Below are 23,822 nucleotides of genomic sequence, written 5' to 3'. Positions count from 1 at the left end.
AAAGCGTGGATATTAGCCTTCAATTTTGAAATTTTCGACTTTTTTTCGCCCGGAAATAAAAATTGCCGAAATATTTACCATGGTCCCTAATACCGTCTGGGAGTCCCCTTGGGTGGGTGGAACCATCCAATTTGCCTTTAAACGACCAATTTACCGGTTTACAAATTGCACCGATTTCATTAATTCAAGCCTATCACGAACATTCATGGCAGCAAATAATGATCATATATGGTTTCAAATAGCATTATATGACCTCGACATGTATCGCCTAGAATTTCAAGACTTTTCAACGCCGGGCCCCGAATCCTCCAAAATTTCTCAAAAAGGGTGGATATTGGCCTTCAATTTTGAAATTTTCGACTTTTTTTCGCCCGGAAATAAAAATTGCCGAAATATTTACCATGGTCCCAAATACCATCCGGGAGTCCAAATGGGTGGGTGGAACCAACCAATTTTCCTTTAAACGACCAATTTACCGGTTTACAACTTGCATCGATTTCATTAACTCAAGCCTACCACTGCACGAACATTTATGAAAATATATAATGATAATTTATGGTTCCAAACGGCATCATATGACCCCGAGATGTATCCACTAAATTCTCATTTATTTCGACACCAGCCTCGAAATCGAAATTTTTCCAAAAGCATGGATATTATCCTTCAATTTTGGAATTTTTTTTGACTTTTTTCGCCCGAAAATAAAAATTGTCGTAATGTTTATCATGGTCCCTAATACTCTTAGGAAGATCAATTGGGTGGGTGGAACCATCCTATTTGCCTTTAAACGACCAATTTACCGGTTTACAACTTGCACTAATTAAATTGACTCAAGCCTACTACGAACATTTATGACAACATATACTGATCATATATGGTTCCATATGAAATTGTATGAACCCGAGATGTATCCCCTAAAATATTAATACTTTTCTACACTGGGACCCGAAACCTCCTAAATTTCTCAAAAAGCGTGGATATTGCCTTCAATTTTGAATTTTTTGATATTTTTTTCGCACGGAAATAAAAAATCGCCGAAATGTATACCATGGTCCCTAATATCCTCCGGGAGTCCAATTTAGTGGGTGGAACCATCCAATTTGCCTTTAAACGACCAATTTACCGGTTTACAACTTGCACTGACTTCATTAATTTAAGCCTATCACGAACATTTATGACAACAAATAATGATCATATAAGGTTCCAAACGACATTATATGACCCCGAGATGTATCCCATAGTTTCAAGACTTTTCGACACTGGACTCCGTAACCTCCAAAATTTCTCAAAAAGCGTGGATATTAAGCCTTAAATTTTAGAATTTTTTGACTTTTTTTCGCCTGAAAATAAAAATTGCCGAAATGTTTATCATGGTTTCTAATACCCTTCGAGAGTCCAATTGGGTGTGTAGAACCATTCAATTTTCTTTTAAACGACCAATTTACCGGTTTACAACTTGCACCGATTTACCGGTTTACAACGGCCAATTTAATTAACTTGCACTGAACCCGACTTGAACCGAAATTGACCCAAACCCGTTTTAACCCGTCAAAACCCGAATTTAACCCGACTTGTTACTAACCTGACCTGAATTCAAACCCGACCCGTTCCTAACCCAACCTGTTACAAACCCGATTCGAAATCAACCCAACTTGTTATTGACCTGACTCAAATTCAACCCGATTTGTTATTGACCCGACCCGAATTTTACCATACCTATTACTTACCCAACCCAAAAATTCAACCCCATGTGTTATTAACCCGACTCGAAATTAACACGAATTGTTATTGACCCAACCTAAATTCAACCCAAATTGTTCCTGATCCGTTTTCAAATCACCTTTAATGCAATTTAGACCACCTTATTGTTGTTGATTAAAACATTTTGTCTTGGGAGACCAAGTCATTCCAGGCCAGCAAAAGAAAGGAGCATCATCCTCAAATTTAAGAGTTAAATATAGTATATATTTGTTGTATGGTCAAAGGAGATAATTATCTTCCTAAATCATATACTTTAGTTCCCTAGTAACTTTTGTAAGTCGTTTGATGAGATGAATTCTCTTATTTGATGATAAACAAGTTCCCCAGGGTAGAGAATACCGTCTCATGACTACTGCCCCCAGTCTAGTCTAATCAACTTCAGCTATGTTTCTGCTTGAAGTTAACACGTCACCATTGTAGCAAGCTGATATACAGAGTATGATTTTCAGAGAAGAACCCACTTTATTTATGGACTTGCTAAAAAGCTTTTATTAAAAGCCGAGTATAACAAATTGAAGAAAATACAACATCACCGAGCACAAAGCAAGTAAATGTGAATAAGTAGATGAATAAATTTTACAAAGACCATCTCTCCCTCTGGCCTTAGTTAATAATGATACACAAAATAGCAGAAATTTCATCCTTCAACTCACAAAGCCGATCTTTCTCTTTGTTTGACAGTCTTTGAACACCTTAGGAATCGACATCCTAGTACGAATGCTGCTATGCTACAAAAGGGCTGTTCATGTGAACAGTGTATCAAGACTCTTGAGGAACCTCAAACCTTGAAGGAGTATCGATGCCCATCATACAGCAGAGACCCGAGATTAATATTATAAGCAGGACTATAGCCTGATATTAGAAGGGAAAAAAAGTATCAGCTAACAATAATTTAAGCACAAAAAGCAAGCCAGTTAAATCTTTAGCAATGTCCAGTACAAGTATTCTCTTGACCTCTCCCCCGAATTTTAGAATTAGTTTGTCCAGAAGAATAGCAATCACTTCATAATGAAGCTTGAATTTCAAAATAATGATGACATCATGCATTTTTCTCTGAAAATAAAAAAGATAACACTGACTTCTACTCACTTCCTCACCATCGACACTCAAGTTCTTAAAAAAATATGCCAGCAGAAACAGCTATGAGAATTTATAGCTGGCTATCTTACACAGCTTTCCCTGTTGACCTGGCTATCTAATCATTGTTCTTATTATTGTAGAAATAATGAAAGAACAATCACAAGTGGTGAATTAGGAGACACATACATAAAAGACAAAAGGTGGAAGAGGTAAAGCAGGAGCAAGTAAACACATCATATCATAGTTTCATCAAGCAAAACTGGTGAAGAAGACTTACAACAAAAACTGCCTCTAGAAGGGTCTTTTTAATTTGGCAAACCCCGTCACAGAAAACGGTAGAATTCAGAGAAGCATTTCCAGGAGACTCAGCAAGCAACCTTCCTATTTGATGGCTGGATGGATACTGGATGGGGTAATATGGATCAGAAACATAAAGGACAGTGTACTTTGCTCCAGAATGATCCAATGAACTAATCAACTCCGAAAAATATTGACCTGAAATGTTGATACACTTAAGACCCTTCCAGATGAAAATTTAGAATGCTCAAGTAACCATAACAAAAAAAAAGTACATTGTTTCAATGAATACCTTCGGAATGCAGCTTGTCAAGATTTTTCAAAGAGCTGAATCCTCCACGACAAACCACAAGCAAATCGGTTTGTTCCTTGGTTCCTTTCTCCATTGTTGCCACATACTCCTGCAAATTAATCAAGTTGGGAATAAGTTTAACAAAATTGAAGTAATACTACCAAGAGCCAATGTAGCAGGTTAGAAAGGTAAACCTACCTCCACCGAGTGCATGTCTGCAAGCTTGGAATATCCTTTGTCCTCTACCAAGCAAGAATCAGTGACAATAACATTGCCAACCCTCAATTTATGGCCACAAGATTCTTCAAACTCTTCAATCAAAGAATTTTCAAAGGTCTCCTCCTTTACCATTGATGACACATAAGGATACGCCATTGAGAAATTGGACTGTGTGAAGGAGTCCTATTTTATACATAATTATAAAAAATAAAATAAAAAAAAATAACATGAGAAACAGAATATCACAACCCTTCTAATATGATGTCAAGAGTTAATTTAATGAATTAAATTCAATATTACCTTGAGCAAACCCACAAGCGAAGCATCACTCAAACTGTTTCCAGAAATATCTGATGATTGCAACTACAGATTGAAGAACATTATAATCAGTAACGTTTGAACAAAAACCACACCAGCTAAATAAGTTTGTAGTAGATGATTGCAACTACAGATGGACAGTATAATCAATGACAATTGAACTTATAATACAGCTAGTAGAACACAGATGAATGCTTTTTGAGGATAGGAAGCAGTATAGCTTGTAACAGAAACAAAGCATGCCTAATGAATGCATGATACGAAGCACCATCTAAGCCCAAAAAATAGTATTTATCTGTTTCTTTATTTCCCAAATGACAAAGGCTATGGTTTCCAGACAATAGAATCATACCTAAATTCATACACCTTCATTTTTTTTAAGTTAACACCTTTCTATTATCACGCAAATATCTCTACTTATAAACATTGTAAGATTATAAAAAGTGGATATTAATAAAGTATATATTGGGACGATTCAAACAAGATCTCACATGACTATGTTTTTTTTTTTGAAAGAGTCACATGACTATGTTTTATCGTAGCTATTAATCACAAAAGTTAGTCAAAATATTGTTCGTGAATAGTGTAAAAGTCAAAACGGAGGAAGTATATATCATGCTTACTAGGCAATGACATTAATTTGATCCTTATTCACTCTCAAAACTCAAAGGGGTGATAATATTAGTCCCTTTTAACTTTCAACTTAAGCCAATGTCTCATACTCTGAAGTTTGTGAAACCAAACCCACTTCCACAACCAACACTTCCAGCTTTATTTCTTGCCTCAGCCATGGATAAAAACATTATGTGCTTATATAGTTATATGGTTAATTTTAACATCAAAGCCATGCAAGACACCAGATGTAGGGACTAGGGATGCAGTTCCTATGTGTAAAATCAGGCAGCTGTCAGAAAAATAGATCAATGATTAAAGCAATACAAATCAATCCAATACCTCTTTTCCAACAAAAACTACGGCAATGTCCACTTGTTGATGAGATTGTTTGCCCTCGCACTGCACCAATAAAACCAACATAAGGATCCAAACAACTCCAAGAACAGGTGATGGAGGTTTCACAAGGGAAATTATATCACTATAAAGTGCCTATAGCAAAGAGATACCAGTATGTTTGACCAGCCACCCGCGGACATGACAGACCTTGCTAAATCTCTTGAAGAAAGTGTTTGATAGTTCACCTTTTCAGTTAGCTCCCTATTGGAATGCATAAATACAGTACAATATAAGGATAAGGGAAAACAGTAACTATTACCAAACAAAAAAGCATATCAACCCCCTGTTCATTTCAAGAAGTGTTTCGGAAATTATTACTGAAAAGGATTATAATCAACAATTGAGGAAAAAAAAATCGCTTACACAATAAAGCAAGTCCAATGGTTCAAAAGCAAAAGAATTTTAGCATTCAAAAAAATTTATTTGATGAAAATTTAAAAACCAAAAAATTAGAAAGATGGGAAAATTTTTTGTAAGACATATTTCTTCCATATACTCACAACACTCAAACCAAGATGCGTTTTCATCCCTTGAGACAACATAAGTTATCTTCATGTCAAAATTTTAAAAACAAATGTAAAAAAAGAAGAAGAAGAAGCAAAATGTCACACAAAATTGCTCTGGCGAAATCATTCATTTTCAAGAATACGATACCAATTTGCAACTAAAGACAGACACAGCATCACACAAACAAAACATAACACTAGCTTTTCAATATGGGACATTCCAATCTTCTAAAAGTACACATCAATTGTGAGTGTATAACATATCCATACATGTTGATATGAGGAGACCACATGAATGCAGGGCCTGTTGTTTCCAACGTCAAGACAGAGCACAGTTGGGATATGATGACCATAATTGTAAGCATTGTCCGCCCATACTTCTTCATCTTCGTCACTCTGCGATCAATGTAACGGACCCTAATAAGCCTCAAAAGCATTTTCAAACTTGCAAAAAGTTCAAACTACAACTTCGACTACACTCACAACAGTGTATAAATAATCAAATACGTCTGATTGAGCCTAAAATAGAAGTTCAACAAATCATAGTATTTAACTACCATGAATTCATAACAGGAAAAAATCAGAAGCCACAATGGCATATCATTTGACCTTCCAAAGAAGCACATAACTAATCGAAGCATTTTACCTATTATTGAGAGAAACCTAGTCGAATCAAAATGGTTGAAAATCGCATTCAAAACGATTACTACCATTACCATATCGATAACTATACTCGAAACCTCACTCAAAATAAGTTCAGATTTCGTTACAGAATTACATCTGATCGTTAAATTTTCACCATTAGTACAAATAAGCAACATCATCAAAATTAGACAATAACAAGTATGAATTAACATCAATCAACATGATCTAAACTGCTTGAATTAATCTACAGTCACATTATAATCATTGAATCGATCAAATCAGGGTACAAAATCGAATCAAGCTGAAAATCCTTAAGAAAAATAACAATAATTGCAACAAATTTCCAAAATAGTGATCAAAGCACTAACGCAGGAAATCAGAAGACGAAGTTAAATGCATCAAAACCCTAATTGAATGATTGAAGCTCGAAAATAACAAATAGAACGTCGATAATACAGAAATTAACCCTAATTTAGACGAAGGAGAAGAAATTGGTAAGTGAAAGATGATTGAAATTGATAATCGTACCTAATTGAATCGAATTTGGCAATGAATTTGGCGAAAGGATGTTGAATTCAATGAGATCAATCGTGCAAATCACAATGAAAGATGATTAGAGAGAGACAGAGAGAAAGAGTCTTCTGACCTCAAGTTTCCTTTCTAATTTGTATCTTTGTTTTCTTCTGTTGCCTCTCTCATCCTGTATTTTTTACAATTCTACCCTATCTTTTCCTTTTTTTTTTAATTATTTAATACGAAAGTAAAATTATTATACAGTATAATTAGTACTTTGTATTGTATTCCGTAGAAGGTATACGTAATACGTATATCATGATTATTGTACATCGTAAGATACAACGCTACAATCAAGCCTATTATTTTTAATCATGTGTTTATCATATACAAGCTCTAAGGCAAAGAAATAGGCAGATAGCCTTGAATGTACCATGCTCAAGGCACAACCAGTTTAACATACTAAGAAAATTGCGCTGACGCTCTCAATATGACTTGTATAATTGTGTGGCATGTGTGCTATTGTTTTTGTATATTTTCATGAGGTGTGTACTTTTTTGGGTGTATTAATGACTTGATATGAAAAATACTTAAGAAATTAATTTTGAATTATTAAAAATCATTTATCCTTTTTACTTCGTATTATGATATATGGTCGATTGCCATTTAACTCAAAAGACAAGTACAAATAGGGGTGCTACTTGGGCGAGCCGAGCCCGAACTATGGTCAGCTCGGCTCGTGATCGTTTAAATTTGTTCGAACTCGAACCGAATTCAAACCTTTATAAGTCGAGCTTCGACCGAGCCGAGCTTTGACTAAACGTTGACCGAGCCGAACTCGAACTGTTCACGAACAACCTTGATTTATTCTTAGCCCTAATTTACTTGTCTTCTTTATTGTTCATTATTAATTTATTTTTACTTTATAACGAGTTTATTGTTTTAATAATGAAAATACTAACTTATTATTGTGTAATATCTATTGATAAAAAAATTTATATTTATATACATGATTTTTTTTATATGGAAAAAATAAAAGAGCTTGTTCACGAACTTTTCGAGCCGAGCTTGGCATAACTCAGTTTGGCCCGTTAAGGTCTCGAGCCGAACTCAAACCCGAGCCGAACTCAAACCCGAGCCGAGCCACTACAAATCGAGCTTTGATCGAATCGAGCTCAAATAGTTCACGAATTGCTCAGTCTCATTATCACCCCCGAGTACAAACCTATATGTGAATATACTAGAGTACATGTTCGCGAAGGTAATTAGTAGGCTCGAAATAAAAATACTGTTTGGTCTTTTTAACACTGTCAAACATGAGAACTTGGGTAAATATTGTATGGAGAATTTACATTCATAGGCCAACTTTTAGTATCCCAACTATTTTGGTCATCATATCCCAACCATTTTGGTCATCAAAATAAAAACAAGTCTTTTTAACCCTATATTAGTGAAAACCATTTCGCATTCCATCCAGAGGCCAACTATTTACATTGGCAGTTGATCTTTTATGGAGAATTTACATTAGTTTCAATCTAAATACATATGAAAACTTCGCATTTTGCACATGAAACTCCCTTGAGCTATAGTTATAATCACACATACTATCTTCAATCCTATGCCTGGTATCCTAGATTATGTCATGCAACATCCCACAGAACGCCTGACTTCCATGGTAATCAGAGCCTGTGTTGTGATACTCCTCAATCCTTTGCATTCCGGCATTGGCATCTATCTGCAGATACTGCCATAAATCATCTCAAGCTAGTGCAACCTTATGCTGAACCCCAGACTCAGTATGAGGTATCTCTGAGGAAGAAATCAAGAATAATCGGACCCCAGTTTCATTCGGTATCCAAAATTCTAAATATGACATTAACTTGTTCCTCATCTCCTTCGACTATAGAAATGTCCACCACCTGAATGATGGTGGTACCGATGACGTGATCCAGAACCTCTCCCACCACTTCCATCCCAAGCACCACGACTAGGTATTCGGCCAATCCCTGATTGTGTCCAGCCCATTATCTGGTTACCAACCCCATTAAGTTCCTCCTCTTCTCTGTCATTGTACTCCAAAACCAATCTCTTTATGTCCTGCTTCTCCTCGAGCTCGGCGGCTTCTTTCTGCTTTGTGCTCCTCACAAGGGAACAATCTTGAGGGATGGACATTTGTTTGGTTTGTTGTTTGTGCCCTCGCTTCACAAGAACTTTTACACGGACCTCTCGGTTTCCGCCATTCTCTTCCTCCAATGTATCCTCCCCACTTTCTCCTTCAAGCCCTCTTCCATGATGATCCTTAGAAGAACTCTCTAAAATGCTCATTGGTATCATCATGTCAAGTGTTGGGCGGGACCGCAGCTCCAGCTTACGAGATTCCAAACTCTCCTGCATAAGAGCTTTGAGCTCCCGATCAAACTCAGACTCTTCCTTTGGATCCCGAGTGGGTGCCTTCTGTCTGACATGAATTTCACCATCTTCATCAGAAGCAAGACCGACATCATCATCATCATCTTCTATCTCACTACCTGCATCATGATTCTCATCATCCAAGTCATCATCACCATCATGACCCCCATCACCAATTGAGCCACTGCCTGAATCCGATTCAGTATCCCCAATTATATCCTCATGTCCCCCACCATTTTCATCAACACCATTTGCAAGGCCTTGACCATTTACAAGATTGTTTCGAGATATACTGTTTGAACGCTTCTCATTCTCCGAATGCCTTTCACTACTGGCCTTACCTTCATGCTCCTCCAGTTCTGCAAGGGCAGCATTTACTTCTTCAACAGAGGTAAATCGGGACATATTAGGTCGCAGATCAGCAAAGAGATCCTGTGAAATGCAAATTTTTAACCAAAAATGAAAATAAATGAAACCTAAACATATACGGAGTATAAAGTATATGTTGACCACTTATGCAAAAAAGAATTCTTCTTCCAATCTAGCCATAACCAAAAAGAGGAGAATCAATCATGGCTTAAACAAGACCACTACTATGTAGTTTTGAAGCTTTTAAACAGCTTTCACAAATAAATGATAAAGTCCTATCATATTCATAAAACCAAACAGTTTAAAAAAATACATTTACCAAAATTTCATACACAGCAAAGTGAGAGACAAACCTGCAAGTCAAACTCAATATCAAGTGGCAGAACACCCTTACTCAGACTATATCTCTGGAAATGTATCAAAAATCGATCAAGTTTCCTTCTGGATGAACCTCGATCAAAGTAATGTCCACAAGTCTCAAGAAGTGTAATAACCATCCTAATACGGAAACAATCCTCGGGGGGGTCAAGAACATCTTGCTGATAAGAGGAAAAAAAAAAAAATCCAATTAGGAATGAAAGTTGTACTAGGAGAAGAAGAAAAAAACAGAAAAGAAAAGAGACTCCGTATTCAAAAAAAGCATATCCTGAAGGTCTAGGGTATGTCATCTATGGCATTTTGTGGATGAAAAATACAAATTGCTCATATAGAATTCAAAACACGGCTCAGTCATCATGACATGTATCTCCAATCATCTTGTAATTTTTCATTACAGAAGATGGTGAGTGATTTTGGCAAGACCTATAGCCAGTCTGACATGTCTATATTCTGTTTAAAAGATGATCATGTCTCCTCAAGTCACAATGGGACAACATTGCCGTGGACCAAGGCTCGTTAAGTAAAAGGAAGGCAGAAAATATACTTGACAATGTCAAAAAAAATTGATTAAAACATGATCGTGTGGCCTATGATGGGACAACATTGATGTGAACCAAGGCTTAATCAGTAATAAGGAAAACAGCAAACATACTTGAACAGATATACATACTATCATCACTCTCATCAGTATCATGAAGCATTGTATTTCATAAAAGAAGAGTGAACTCAAGGAGAAGTACAGTTAAACAATTTAATACCTCAGCAGTACCATGGCCAAAAACAAGAATCAAGTATAGTGTCTCAAATATAACAGACGAGTCCACATGCTCATAGTTATATAGCTCCCCTAAGAAACGCATGTGTGCAAGTCGTCGCTGCTGCATAGTAAAGTCATTCAACTCTAATCCCAATCTAATTTCCTCCAAAACCTGAAATCCAAGTAGCAAACATCACACAACTCACTAGACGATACATAGATAATATCTCTTCATAAGATTCAACCAACAGAGTTTGCTGCCCAGTAAAGAAAAAAAAGAGGCAAAATACTGAAATAAAATCAGAGGGAAAAGAGGAGCCACAATACGCAACTTAAAAAAAACTCCAAACTGTTATGCAGGTCAACGAATTGATTCCTTCCGTAAATAACACAGAAAAAGGACACTCATGCTAGGTAAAAACTTATATGAAGTATTACGTGATCGGTGGCCTACAATTACCCATTTAGCTTTACTCAACACAACATTATTAGCATCTTGTACAGTAGTATATCAATCATTAAATCTTAACCATATTTACCCCCCCCCCCCCAATATTTAAAAAAAAAAAAAAAAAAAAAAAAAAAAATCTGTAGTAATAAGAACTACAAAGTACAAGATTTCAAAGGTTCAACACAAATAGCAGAAAAAAAAAGACAAAGAAAAATATGAAAATTGGATACTGCAGAAGAAATTATGAAGATTATGCCAAATGCTAGCCTAGAAATTAATTAATCACTATAAAACCCTACCTCATCAACAACAGCAACAGCAAAATCATCATGGTAGCGACTAAGTCCAGCGGTCAGTGATGCAATAAGATGAATTTGTCCATATTTTCCGCGATGAACCTTCAAAAAGCATTTCAGTAGATATGGCTCACATTCACTCCATGGCAATTTCCGAAGTTGTCTAAGCACATGCTCAATGGAAGACTTGTCAAGATCTGAAAAGAGCATTTTTCTAATATACTGCAGATAACATAAAGCATGTTTTAATACCAAGACCATTAATAACGGCAAAAACAAAAGTAAAAAATAACCGAATATAGATCAACCTGATGCACGGGAGGGCGAACTTTAGCGATTCTGGCAGATCTCTCTGGAGGTTTGCATAGATAATATGCATTTTCAACAAGAGTGCTATGACGAGGGTCCAGATTCTTCACATTTTTCAGCCGCATAAGAATCTCCAACATGTTGGCCATGCGCATTGTGGTTTCAGGGGATCGATACAAGAACCGCCCACATGTCTCCAGAAGATTGCAAGCCACATCTATATTATGATGGGTAAATTCATCCAAGCAAGACTGGATCAACAACAAATGCCAATCATCATAAGTAAAAACAGAAAACAACATATGCTCTACATAGATATCATTTGCAGAATCTACACTCAATCAGAAAATATAACTTATCCATTGCTCAAGATTTACAAACTACAATAGCAAATATGTATCACTTCCACACCCTGAGGCTTTACAAAGTTGCGTTCAGAACCCTAACATTTGAAAAAACATATCATGCACAGCCCTAATGTCAAAGTAGGTCATGACCAGAACACCCTCTCACCCATCCAATGGGTCAAAAGACCAACACATCCCTCGGAAGGCCTGAATGTTTTTTAATAAAAAATTGAAATAACATATGAAACTATAAATTTGAGTCTGTTTAGATAAGAAAATTCGGAGGGAAGAGAAAAAGAGTAATTATTTTCTCCTTTTTACATATGACATGAAGAAGGGAAAGGAAGTGAATTAAAAATATTCAAAGTCCTACAATCCTTGCGCTCTAAATAAACCAAATCCTTCGACTTGAAAGGTAAATTTAAGCTCCTTTCATCCCTCCCTTTCCCTCTCTTTCCCTCTATGATTGATATCTAAACAATGTGATAGACCTGAGATGCATGTATACTAACTACCAAGGTTGTCAAAATTTCAGGATCAAGATCCTAGCAGTAGACTGCAGGATCCGAAAAAAATGAATCAAAGATCGAATTAATACCATAGACCAACAGTTGTTATCATTATCATGATAATGAATGATAAATGTTCGGAATATTCATACAAAAGACATCTATTAAGAATTAATTAAGACAAAAGCCATCTTATAAGGATAAAACTCAATTATAAGTCATAATATTATGCTACTAGCTGACTAACATCACTATTGCAACTAATACACCAAAAACAATAAAGCCAAACAAAAACCAAAGATCACCTAAGATGGATTTACTCTTTGTCCAGTTTCCAATCTTTCCATTGTGATTTGTGAATGATCAGTCTCCAATTTTGCAAATACATGAGTTTAAAAAAAAAAAAAAACAAATTTATGAACTGCACTGTACAACCCTACAGATCTGGATAGTAACCCTAACAGCTAAAGGTGATAATAAATCCATAGTTACTCGTATACTTGTAATACAGAGCTTGCAGCTCAGTGCCACAGATTTTTGCATTACTGTTAAGATGTATAGACAATAATCGTCAGCTCTAACAAGTAAGAAACGTTTCAATAATAAATTGCAATCACAGTAACTGTATACCACCTAACAAACAACCTCAAGCTGGACATTACAATAATAGACTGCAATCACAGTTACTATATACCACCTAACAAACAACCTCAAGCTAAAAAAATATTCATATACCACAAAATTACCTTTAAGCAGCTAAATACAAGTGCAGCTGGTGCTATTTTAAATTTGCACAGTTCCCCAATGAATCGGATATTCCTGATCTTTGTTTCAATGTTCATTTGATCCTGGAGTAGGTAAGGTAAAATAAGAGAATTTTAACTTTCAGTACAAAGAAGACAGGAAGGGGAAAAAAACACAAGCGAACCATGCCACTAAATGCATGTAGAAACTAGAGAATAACCTTCTTATTAATCAAGTAATTGAACTCCTCTTCCAACATCTGAAGGAGCATCGAAGAAATATCCTTCATACAAGTAGACAATGTGGCAACCATTCGCGAGTAATATGGAAGCAACTCTAAGGAGGTTCTGGGGACATTGAACAGTGCCCTCACAAGCTTTTTCCGATTACTCTTTGAGTTCAAATAGCAAAATTCTACCTGAAAAAGGAACCATCAAAGCATATCTTTTTATTAAGAGGCCATCCAAGATGTAAAATAAAAGTTGAAAAACAATAAACTTCATCAATCTTCAAAGCAGCGCAATACATACAGTTAACTGATCAATAAGGTCACGGCTGACAGAACCTGGAAGCCGCTGTAGCAAAGTTTCCAAGTTGGTACCGTCAAGACCTTTGTGTTTTTCCTTTTCTTTATCTCCTTTCTTATCTGCATCTTTATCTTTTACTCTCTCTTTGTCAACTTCTTTACTCTTCTCTTTCTCCTCTTTATCTTTTCCCTTCACTTCTTTATCCTTCCCTTTCTCCTCTTTATCTTTTCCCATCCCTTCTTTATCCTTTCCTTTCTCAATTGTTTTACCATCCTGCAATGTTGGAGAATCTACAGAGGGTTCAAAATTATCCTCAATGGCTATGTGACACTGATCAGGTTCTGAGGCAGCATCCTGATTATAAAACAATTAAGTTATTAAATGGACATTTAAATTAAATGCAGACATTAAAACATGCATAGATTCTTGTGTTCATAGACTCATTAACAAGTATCATCAAAGCTGGACTAGTTTAAGACCCTATGAGATGATAACCAAACTTCCTACTTACCCATGACTAAAAAGACTTTTGGATTCTAATTTCCTTATCCCTCACCCATTAACTCTTAGCAAACCCCTAAAAACATCATCAACAACAGTGAAGAGAACAAAACAAGAGGATCACTATTCCTAAAAAAACTCCATCACCTAAACTCCCTGACTTATGAGATGTTTGCATCAACCAAAAAGAGTGACGCCACTAGTCAATTAACTTTCAATATCTAATCAGTACATTTTCAAAAATAATCATTTCATATCAATAAAAAATAAATAACACCTTTTTCAGTCTTATACTCTATCAAGAAAATCCAAGAGTGCTGCATTACGGGATCTAGCTCCCTCACATAATTCACAACAATAATTTTAGTCTAATGCCTGGTTACCGCAAAATCAACAGTAGAAGTCAAGTTGAGGGTTAAAGACTTGTTTGGACAATAGCACAAATTAGAAATTAAATCACATTAGCTAAGATTACAGAATCACTCACATCTGATAATCAAATCAACAATCAAGGATTATGCATTACTAATAACAGAATCACTTACAGATGACTGGTCATGCGCCTTTGCGTGTTGCTCACTGGATTTGGAATCAGCTTCCCCCAATAAAACTGCAGGAACAAATGCTCTGGAAACAAATAAAAAATAAAAAAAATCATTCAATGATTGTCTTCTAATCAAAAGCACTAGCTAAAAAGACCATCAACTTCCTAACTCTATTTTTACACCCCTGTTTCTTTAGGGTGTTCCCTACAGAATGAGAATGCCCACAAACAAACAGCTAAATCAGCTAGTTCAAATGCCGAAAAAAATAATAAAAAATCAAACCTAAGATCAGGCAAACACTCATAGAAAGCTCTTGTATCTTCATCATCCCACACAGCTTCAGCAGCAGAAGATTCCTTTCCAGCAGAAGAAGAAGAATCATCCCCACTAGTTACCCTCGTAGTATGACCATCCTCAGGCATCACTGGAGGTTGCATATCAAGGGCTTCAGCTAGACTGACAAGAGCAAAGAACAAAAACTGTAATCTGAATAGAATACTTCAATGAAAAATAAAAATAATAATAACAATCAAGATATAATCCCTCCATCCCATAGAAAAGTTTACATCTACGGAACGTCTGAAAGATAACCCACATTAAAGTACACATTCATCTTTTAGCAAATTTTTCCACTTTACTTGTTCTTGGGCCTCACACTCTTTTTTACTCTATAATTTCTCTTATTAACTTACATGCCATTTGTCAATAACTTGTTATTGGATAGAGGGAGTATATACAGCAAAAAAATGGCAAGAAACTTACGATGATACACCCCGATACAAATGGTCATAAGATTTTCGCAGCTTCTCGTATAAAGATGCATTATCATCACTAAGCTCCCCTTTTGCATTCAAAATTTTTGCATTCTCATGCTCCATCTGGCGAAGAGACTGAAGAAAGGATTCAATCAAAAATCAACAGAAGTTCCCAGGTGGGGTGGAGGGTAATTAACAATCAAAGGGAATTAAGGTGTGACAAACTGCACAAACAACTTCTGATGAAAAGAAAGAAAATATATTGGAACATTACCTATGAAGTGAAAAGTTTTAGCAGCACACAGCAAACTTAACAATTATCAGCATGGAAAATGGAAAGTAAAATTGGTGAGAGAAATAAGCACATGAAGCTAACACCAAAAGCAAAGTACTCAAAAAAGTAAATGAAGAGAAGGATAAGGAGTAAAAGAGGAAATGCTACTTTCTTACTCCCTTGTAAACATTCCCACTTGACAAGTTGACATTTTGTGGCCTTCAAGGAAGCACTATAACGAAGAAATTCTCCTAACTTAAGCAAAAAGTTTTTAACTTACAATAGTATCTCAAAACTCTATAAGAAAATCTTGACATAAGATAAGAGCATCCGAAATCGCCATATTTTACAAGAATCTAACCACACTTTAAGTTGGAAAAGGTCATATAGAACACTATATGCAGAATAGAGGAAGTAGTGGAGTACAATATGCGCTTCAAAGCATAATATGATTGCGATATACTGATATGCCCTCTAGCTTCTCAGTACCCCAAATAAAAAATGAGAATAAGCCTATGATAAAGCACACAATAGATACAGCATCCAAAAAAAATTTGCATGAACAATGCAACCTCAGCCCAAATACTATGAAAAAGACACATAATAGTGAAGCTGGATGGAAAACAGATAAAATAGATGGGGTGGACAGGTATGGAGACTTACAGCATGCTCAGTATGCAGAACTTCAGCAACAGCATCATAATACCCATGAAATGCCTTCTTGAATATTTTCTTCTGATCAGCAGTGACATTTAGGCCTTTGAAAAACTGTTACAAGATACAAGTGTTCAGAAAAAAAATGCACCACAGGATTAATAACACTTAAAATTCCAAAAATGTTATTATCGTTATGATAATCTGAACAGCAAAAATACATAGCCCTCTTTTTCCATTTTTCTTTCTGGAGTGGGGGTTAGTAAAAGAACAAGTGGGGTGGAAGACCAAAAAAGAGTTGACGTAAGGACCAAGGGTGACATGAACATCAATGCATCAGAAATTCATAACGAAATGAATTACGGAGGTCAATTAATGCTCACTCCAATTAACTATACAAATGAATTAAAATTTCCAGCAGTACTTCAATGAAGTAATTCACAGAACTAGAAAAAAAGTTCTTGACACAAACAACGGAGTATTTGCATAAACGCTGACACAGGGAACACAAACAAAAATTAATACATTTGAAAGATGATGATTCAGCATTGCCTTAGCTCTTTTAAGTTTACGATTGCACACTACCTTATCTTGTTAGGTCAACATTTGCCACTTTTCCAAGCTAGCTAAAATGTACTCCACATTTAGAGAAACTAACTCAAACAGCATAAGAAAGACATGTAAGCAGCAGTTTTATGAATTTTGAAGTTCCATTGACAAAATTACCTCTTCATTGGCTTCTGGCCCGGATAGTGGAAGGCCCAGGAAAACTCTTCCTTGTCGTGCAAATGTAGCAAGCAAAGACAGATTAGTCTGAGTAGCATCTCGGTCCTTCAGGTGTTCCAAACTTGTGAGATCTTTAATGATGTTAACAAAAACGCTACTGTCTTCTATGACACCAACAAAGTACAATTCCAAAAGGAGCTTCAAAGAGCTGCGCTTCTTCATGGCTTTTGAATTTTTATCCGTTTCCAGGTCTTCTGTTCCTTTCCCAGAAAAAAACACTTTTGATAAGCCCTGGGTCAGGCTTGATGAGAAATCCAGGTATCTTTGATGAAGCAAAGAACAAATCTGTCAAATGTTGACCATTTCAGATGTCACATATCAAACAAATGAACATGAAGATCTACTTAAAAGCCCCTCCCTCAGCATATTTCTTCTTTTTCATTCTTCATCCTTCCACCAGGACTAAAACGAGGAATGGGGTATAGACTCTAATACTCTAGAGAAATCAAAAAAAGTTCTATTCAGCCATATGACAAGATAAACACAACTTACTGGACAGGAAGCCCAAAAAAGTTGCAAAGAAAATAACTTTTTACCATAAAAGACGAGGAAAGGCACTACGAGAAAGGTATTATCTTCCCTAAGTAACGCGGTACTCCTATTGATTGTGTGTAAGGAACAGTGTTATCTAATATGTTTTTCATAATACACAATTCGCTCAAAATGGGCCAAAAATAGCCCAAAATTGACTATAATATGCTTTTCATAATACGCAAAACACAAGGAGTTTAGTTTATTAGATAACACTGGTATGGAAGCCTTAGGTCAGAAAATTAGAATTTGTATGATTAGCAGTACAGAATTCCTGTATAAACATCGACATGGAAACTAGCCCAAGAATCGAATATATGATTCATTAGACAGATCACAAAGTGGTGAAATAACAAAACTCAAAAGAGCTGACCACATTAATCCAATCTCAAAGCAGTTCGCCAACAGATAATTCATAATAACGACAGTCTACTCATAATGTACAAAAAAACAAAATAGGACAATAACAATATTCAGGGCAAAGACTCAGTTCAACTCCACAAACTATGCTACCTGAACAGCAGCCTGAATGTCTGAAGTTTTTAGCTTTGCATCACATATAGCGGCCACTGCCTCGGTCACAAATTTACTAAGGTTGACACCTCGCAAGTCATCCATCAACCCTTCACGTTGATCATCACTTATCTGTTTAAGCTTTTTAATAACTGCAGTGTTACGTTTGATGCTAGAATCCAGCGTCCTCAAAAAAGCAGGATCTAAAAGCAACAGGAAACAAAATCAATAGTCACAAGAAGATACCAACAATACCAAACAGGACACATGCTTTCAAGTTTCATTAATTCAATATACAAACATATTCATGGCCTACTCATTAGATAGAAAAAATTAACCCCTCCAACTGGAAAAAAATAAGCCAACTGAACTATCACGAAGTGTGTTAAAAAGCTGTCATAGTTTCAATGATAAAAATAATAATGATCACTAAATTGAGTTCCCAATAAGTTCATTTTACAGAATTTATGGGCCTTAGATCAATAATTTAGGCCTTTGCATTTCAGCCTTCTACGTGATGAACAGCTGGGCACAAATCCAATTCTCCTCCAAAAATAATAGATATAAAAACATACTTCGTATCTCATAAAGTCATAAGAGTACAGCACCTAGAGCTCAACTTCCCCACAAAAATCCCAGGATTATCTCCATCAAATGACCTAAATTCCAGGAACATATCCCCTCAATTGCCTATCCACCATCATTTCCCAAACACCAAATTACAATTTTCTATTCAATTGGCAAGTGTCTGCAGTCATTCAATCAACAAGAGAACAATATCATAAAGAGCAAAGGCAAAACCAGAAAGTTCTCGTTCACTAACCAGGTCTTTCGGGCTTCAAGTTACTTTGCCGAAGAGCCAATTTTGCCTCTATCGATTTCTTTAATTCTTCAACACGGGCAACGGCTTCCTGCATCCCGAGGGGATAAATGTATTTTTCAGGAGCACTAAACAAATAATCTTTCCACAAATACTACAGGCAGGAAAACTCATGGTACCATATAAGCTTAAGCTACATACTAAAATATCAAACACAATAAAAAAAACAGCATATTATAGCCTATTTTCCATAAATCCAATCACACCAAAAACACATTATAAGAAAATTACAAATGGATTAGATTTGCAAGTATATGGCATTGATACATATCAAACAAAATATAAAATTAAAAAGTTCAGTGAATATCAAATTTTGAACTACAATCCCAAAAAAAATAAGAAATTTTTCAATAAATAAAAATACCTCGTCATCATGTTTGTCATGTTCACCAGAAGAATGGCATTCCTGTTGTGATTGTTGATCCATTTTTTCCGTCATATTATCTGTGTAAACGAGGCACTGAAAAAAAAAAAAATATGAAAAAAAATTAAACAAACATAAACCCTAATTAAAAAGGGGATAGAGAAATTTACCGAATTAAAACTGCAAAATTAGTGGAACCAACAGAATTTTGTATCGAATAAATGAATAGCGGTAACAGAAACAGGATTCGACAAAATGAAGATGTTAATTTTGCACTGAGGTGTGTAAATTGGGGAAAACTGAAACCCTAAATTGCATCAAATAGAGAGAATAATAAAGGGAAATTTGCTCGAAATAAAGGAAGACATTATTACTCAGAGAAGAGAGAGGTCTTTACAAAAGGTCAAGTGCTTGAATTTTAGCAAAACGTCGTCGTGAATGATGTTTGACGAATTGATGGTGGATGGGTGAACCGCCTCAGTCTCGGCCTCTCGGTTTTATCATTAATAAACTCTTACGGAATGGTCTAGTGAGTAGGGATCACGGGTCGAACTTGTTTTGACCCAAATAAGGGTCAACGCATGCTCGATGTAGTTGATACTCAGTAATATTTGGCTTTGTAAAAGGTAAATAAATTAATTATGTGTATTTTAATTTATTACCATTTTGAAGTCATATATTAGTAACCTGTTGTTGTGAATGATGTTTTTTTGATGAATTTATGATGGATGGGTGAACCGCCTCAATCTTGGGTTCTCATTCATAAACCCGTTTATTGTAATTATTATGGGTTGAAGTTGCTTTTAAATAAAGAAAATCAATCAATTTCTTAGGCATACTCGATATGGATTATGGGTTGAGCTTGCTTTTAGACCAAAAAAAATAAAGTTTAATTTCACGCATACTCGATAGTGATCATAAATAAAATGTTGGTCAATTGCAAAAACATCCTTGACGACAATCAATTACATTTGAATTTGAAAAAGGCGAAATATATACTAGGTATATTTAACAAATATACTAGCAATAAATCATGGGAAATTTGTAAATATTAAGTCAACCTTTTGGCCGTCCGCTTTTATTACGTCAACCTTTTGATTATTTCTGAACACGTCAACCTTGTAGTAGCATTAATCTTTATTACGTTAAAATAAAAAATGACTTGCAAAAACAGGTTAATTGCTTGCATGAAGGTAAAAAAAGGCTAATTTTTTCAATTTTCCCATTTTTTATCCGACTTTCTATTCCACCTTTTTCCATCCTTCTTCTTTGTTCTTCTTCCCCATATTTCCTCTTTCATTTCTTACTTCATCTTCTCCACTCTTCCTCTTCATTCCCAAGAACTTTAACTCTTCAATTGTTTAATTCTTGTATTTGTTATCGCCAGTCAGAAATTTACAAGAACCATATATAGTCAAACTAGTTTGAAGGTAGAGAATTAGTTTGATCACAAAACCTCTTTATATGTACAAATAGTGCTTGTATTTGATGTTAATCCCCTTAAATCAATATGAATAGACAATCCACATAATTAAAATTGCTCCAAAGTGAATGCTATTGAAGACCGCTAATTTAATTGAGAGTATTAGAGTGTGATTCAAAGAGGATTATGGAAAAAGAGGTGGTGGGGTGGTTGGGGGGTGGCTGAGGTGGTTTTTAGGCAACGATGGTGGGGTTTGCTAGTGTGAGTGTGCGCGGATATGAGTGAGCAGCGATGATGGTGGGTCATGGGTTTGATAGGAAGAGGAAGGAATAATGGAGTATGTAAGTTTAATGGAGTTGAAAAATGAAGATTAAAGGAAGTGTGGATAATAAGGGAGATCGTTAGTTTGCATAAGACTATAAGAGTACGAGTAGAGTTAATTAGTTGGCATTATTAAATGCTAACTTTTATTTTTTTTGGTTTAAAAATGTTAATTCATTTTTTTATTTCAAATTTTAGAAATTATTAAGGGTTTATCCGGTCACCGGTAAAAAAACGTAATAAAAATTAATGCTATTACAAGGTTGACGTGTTTAGAAATAATCAAAAGGTTGACATAATAAAAACAGATGGCCAAAGACTTAATATTTACAAAATTTCCTAAATCATGTGCATCTATACTAACATTTGATAAAAGGAAATTTTACAAACAATATATGTTGCCATGTGTTTCACTCTTATTGGTACACTTTTTTATTTTTATTTTTCCCTTTAATTATTTATTTCTTCATTTCTTGTATATTGTTTACTAAAGGGACATTTGCATATTGTGATTTATCTTTTTTACAAACAAAAATTTAGGGTCTGTTCTCATTGACTGAACTGAATATTTTATAAGAGAAGGAAATTAGGAGCTGAACTGAACTGAATTGAATTTCAACGTAAGAGAACATGCCCTTAGTTTCTTTCAAAAATACAACTAACAGTTCACTTGTGTCTCTTGGTTGGTTCTACCAATTTCTTATATAATACTCCAGGAGATAGTTGAGTCTAAAAATATTAATTATCACTTCATATATCTTTTTGTGTGGAAATATAAAAAATTGAAAATATGAAAAAGCTTTATTATTTTTACTACTAATCTTTTATTATTTGATTACTATATATAGTTTTTTAAATCATACACTTAATTTAACTTAATTCCAATAAAAGAGCAATCTCAATGTACAATTAAACAACACGTTATAATAAGCATTTTAGCCAAAAAAAAAAAAAAAAAAAAAAAAAAAAAAAAAAAAACATGTGCATTTGCACAGGATAAATACTAGTTAAATTATAAATTCAAGTTGAAAATTCTACACAAGCAAACTCTCTCTCGTCTCAGTCTCTAAGGGTATGTTCTCTTCAGCTTAATTTCATATCGGTTTAGTTTAGTTTAGTTCAATTCAGTCCAGTTCAACTCCAATTAGTTCAGTTCTTAATTTCCTTCTTTCATAAACAATTCATTTCAGTTCAGTTCAGCTTCAATTAGTTTAACTCAGTAAATCAGAACATACCCTAAATACATAATGATATGACTCCAAAATGGTAATTATAAGAGTGAATAAGGCTGTCAAAAGTCGACACGACACAAAATAAACGGGTTTGAGTCAAGAATTCTCAACCCCTTTACATAATTGGGTCGACACGAACATGACACAAAATTAAACGGGTCAACCCGAAACCAATACACACAATCCGATTATATAAATAGGTTGAACGACAACCCATAAATCCAAATCCGATACGCTTAATCTTTTTTTTTTTTGAAGGATGATACGCTTAATCTATTAATTAAGTAGTAAAAAAAACTGATTTTTTATTCAAAACTTGTAATTTTGTAAATTACCTTGACATTATTTATACATTTTGTTATTTTTTTGGCGGTTAATTTGGCAAAAAAAATTATAATTTCTTCTTTTAAAAATTAAAATTTAATTTGGGAGTTAATTTGAGACAATTCTTATGTGTGGCTGTATTGTTAAAAGTTTAAAACTACTAGCTTTAGATCTTTATGGTGTCTTTTGTTAAAACTACAAAATTTAAACTGTTGTAGTATCTTTAATGAATTAATGATGTCTGTCTTTTTTATTTTTGAATTGAATATTAATTAGTTTATTACATACTATGTGGGTAAAAGTTTACTTGGGTAACACATTTAATAAGCGGGTTAGGTTTGGGTCAAGAGTTTTCAACCCATTTAATAAACGACTAGGTTTGGGTCAGTGGTTTTTCAACCCGTTTAACATCGACACAAACACAAACCCGACACAACACGACTCGTTTGATAACCCTAAAAGTGATGGATAGCCCAAGTGGTTAGACCTTCCCTTTCAAATCCATGTTGTCTTATGATTGATTCTCTTTACCTATCCTTGTGTACTTTAAGCGTGAACCTTCAACAAATCTTTTGTTATACTGGTCGTTGGAGCACGCGCGATGCGCGTGCTCCCCCGACGGTAAGATAAGTAGAGTTCGTGGTTGTCTTCATTTTTGTGATATTCGTGATTGTTGTTATTCAGGTTTTATAATAGCAAGGATACATGAATTAAGTACTAACAAGGAGTAGTGATAAAGTTTTTATTGGAAAATAGCTATGGGAAAACAATTGTTATAAGTGAAGTTATCTAGAATTTGTTATAAGTTAAAGATTTTTTTTAAAAAAATTATACTATTGTTTTAGATATTATTTTAGAACACACTCGTTTTCTTATCGAGTACCTAAATAATTTTAAAAATAGCTTCGTTTTAAAATGATTTTGAGAATAAGGAGTAATAATAAGGAAATGCAAAGTTATGTAAAATGGATTAAATGTAAA

The 23,822-nt window shown here is 34.9% G+C and overlaps 2 protein-coding genes across 6 annotated transcripts; both read right to left on the bottom strand.

Annotated features, from left to right (window-relative positions):
- Window positions 1-2,203: 2,203 nt before the first annotated feature.
- LOC110720341 lies at window positions 2,204-6,832 on the bottom strand. Its single transcript, XM_021899356.1, has 9 exons — window positions 6,658-6,832; window positions 5,755-5,880; window positions 5,089-5,179; window positions 4,922-4,981; window positions 3,950-4,012; window positions 3,629-3,832; window positions 3,431-3,539; window positions 3,119-3,336; window positions 2,204-2,613 (listed from the first exon to the last, which is right to left on the bottom strand). The coding sequence occupies exons 2-9, from the start codon at window positions 5,868-5,870 to the stop codon at window positions 2,521-2,523; spliced, it is 954 nt and encodes a 317-aa protein (XP_021755048.1). The 5' UTR covers window positions 5,871-5,880; window positions 6,658-6,832; the 3' UTR covers window positions 2,204-2,520.
- Window positions 6,833-7,922: 1,090 nt separating this feature from the next.
- LOC110720340 (regulator of nonsense transcripts UPF2-like) lies at window positions 7,923-20,017 on the bottom strand. Of its 5 annotated transcripts, none has more exons than XM_021899353.1 (17): window positions 19,939-20,017; window positions 19,542-19,637; window positions 19,121-19,208; window positions 18,298-18,500; window positions 17,194-17,538; window positions 16,477-16,581; window positions 15,547-15,674; window positions 15,067-15,240; window positions 14,785-14,866; window positions 13,742-14,092; window positions 13,432-13,629; window positions 13,214-13,315; window positions 11,611-11,862; window positions 11,306-11,524; window positions 10,557-10,727; window positions 9,774-9,959; window positions 7,923-9,483 (listed from the first exon to the last, which is right to left on the bottom strand). In XM_021899353.1, exons 2-17 carry the CDS (start codon window positions 19,614-19,616, stop codon window positions 8,530-8,532), a joined length of 3,633 nt encoding a protein of 1,210 aa, XP_021755045.1. In that variant the 5' UTR covers window positions 19,617-19,637; window positions 19,939-20,017; the 3' UTR covers window positions 7,923-8,529. The 5 variants fall into 5 exon arrangements, with proteins under 5 accessions (XP_021755045.1, XP_021755044.1, XP_021755043.1 ...); XM_021899352.1 differs by having other exon boundaries at window positions 19,916-19,997; XM_021899351.1 differs by lacking the exon at window positions 19,939-20,017 and adding an exon at window positions 19,712-19,932.
- Window positions 20,018-23,822: the final 3,805 nt, after the last annotated feature.

This window comes from Chenopodium quinoa, unplaced genomic scaffold (assembly GCF_001683475.1).
Source record: "Chenopodium quinoa cultivar QQ74 unplaced genomic scaffold, ASM168347v1, whole genome shotgun sequence".
In the NCBI taxonomy this organism is placed as follows: domain Eukaryota; kingdom Viridiplantae; phylum Streptophyta; class Magnoliopsida; order Caryophyllales; family Amaranthaceae; genus Chenopodium; species Chenopodium quinoa.
The sequence above is the reverse complement of the archived record's forward strand: the minus strand, read 5'-3'. Positions and strand labels throughout refer to the sequence as shown.